We start from the raw sequence: 1186 nt of genomic DNA on the forward strand, positions 1-1186 counted from the left end.
ATATATTTATTAAAGATTGACAAAGTGCTAAGCAGTCTAGAACCATAATATATTAAGTTACATCTGATATATTAAATCAGTATTTATGTTTGAGATAGCTGACTATAGTTACTGAATTATTAGAATAGTCACAATGTATTTAATTTTATCTTATAAAGTAATGTCATGATATTTCAGAGTATCTCCTCAACTTACTTTACAAGCCTTGAGGGAGCGTCTTGGTGAGTTCCTTGGTGAAGATGCTGTTGCAGAAAAATTTTTATTTCTGAAATGTATAGGAAATAATTTAGCTGTGGTAAGTTTACTTTTTTTCCCCCCCTTCTGGTTAAAAAAGAACATACTTCAACAAATTATCCTACTTAAATGCTTATCAGCCCAGCTCTTTAACAAACTATAAGATATGTAATCTCAATTAAAATTAATGAAATGGAAATATCACAAAGCATGTAGATCATCAAGGAAAGATGGATTTGGATGGAATGTTTCAGGTGCTAAAATGGTAAGGGGTTTATTTCACCTGTGAATTTCCTTAAAAGGAAGACAAATTTAAAATTTGGTTGTATAGGGGACTTCCAGTAAGATGGAGGAATAGGCTCACAGGCTACACAGATCCTCTTCAAAAAAGAAGAGAGAAACCAATTGACAGGGATATAGAAGATAATCCTGGTTCCCTGAGCTTTGAAAGGAACTATACAGAAATGGATTAGGCATCAACTAGTGGAAAAACCTGAACAAAAACAATGAGTACAGAGACCATTGGAGCAGTGGACTGTCAGCTATTCTGACAGGACCAACAGCCCAAATATTTCCAAGTGGTGGTGGGACCTGAGATCAGGTCTGGTCTCCAAGAGCAGCAGGGATGACTGCTCTGGTGGCCTATGACTAGGAAGGGAAACAGCAAGGAGGGACACAACCTGAGCTGTGGACTTTTGGCTGTCCAGAGGGTGCAGCCATTTTGATTGTTTACAAGCAGCAGCCATTTTGGATATTTAAAGTGATCAAAGGCACAGCCACTTTGAATGTTTATAAGTGGTGGCCATTAAAGATATTTAAAGTGACCGAGGGTGCAGCCGTTTTGAATGTTTACAAGCGGTGGCCATTTTGGATATTTAAAGTGACTGAGGGTGCACCTACTCTAAATGTTTACAAGCAGTGACCATTTTAGATATTTAAAGTGATCAAGGGT

General features: G+C 37.3%; 1 protein-coding gene across 1 annotated transcript in view; it reads left to right on the forward strand.

Moving 5' to 3' along the window:
• Nucleotides 1-1186, forward strand: part of SPATA1 (spermatogenesis associated 1) — a 128598-nt gene that overhangs the window by 18372 nt on the left and 109040 nt on the right. Inside the window, exon 3 of the mRNA XM_042781695.1 lies at nucleotides 178-295. Coding sequence (XP_042637629.1) covers nucleotides 178-295 — 118 coding nt within the window. The remainder of the gene's footprint in view (nucleotides 1-177; nucleotides 296-1186) is intronic.

The sequence above is a fragment of the Orycteropus afer genome, unplaced genomic scaffold, assembly GCF_000298275.1.
Source record: "Orycteropus afer afer isolate SDZICR_OR568_19922 unplaced genomic scaffold, OryAfe1.0 scaffold00152, whole genome shotgun sequence".
NCBI classification, from domain to species: domain Eukaryota; kingdom Metazoa; phylum Chordata; class Mammalia; order Tubulidentata; family Orycteropodidae; genus Orycteropus; species Orycteropus afer.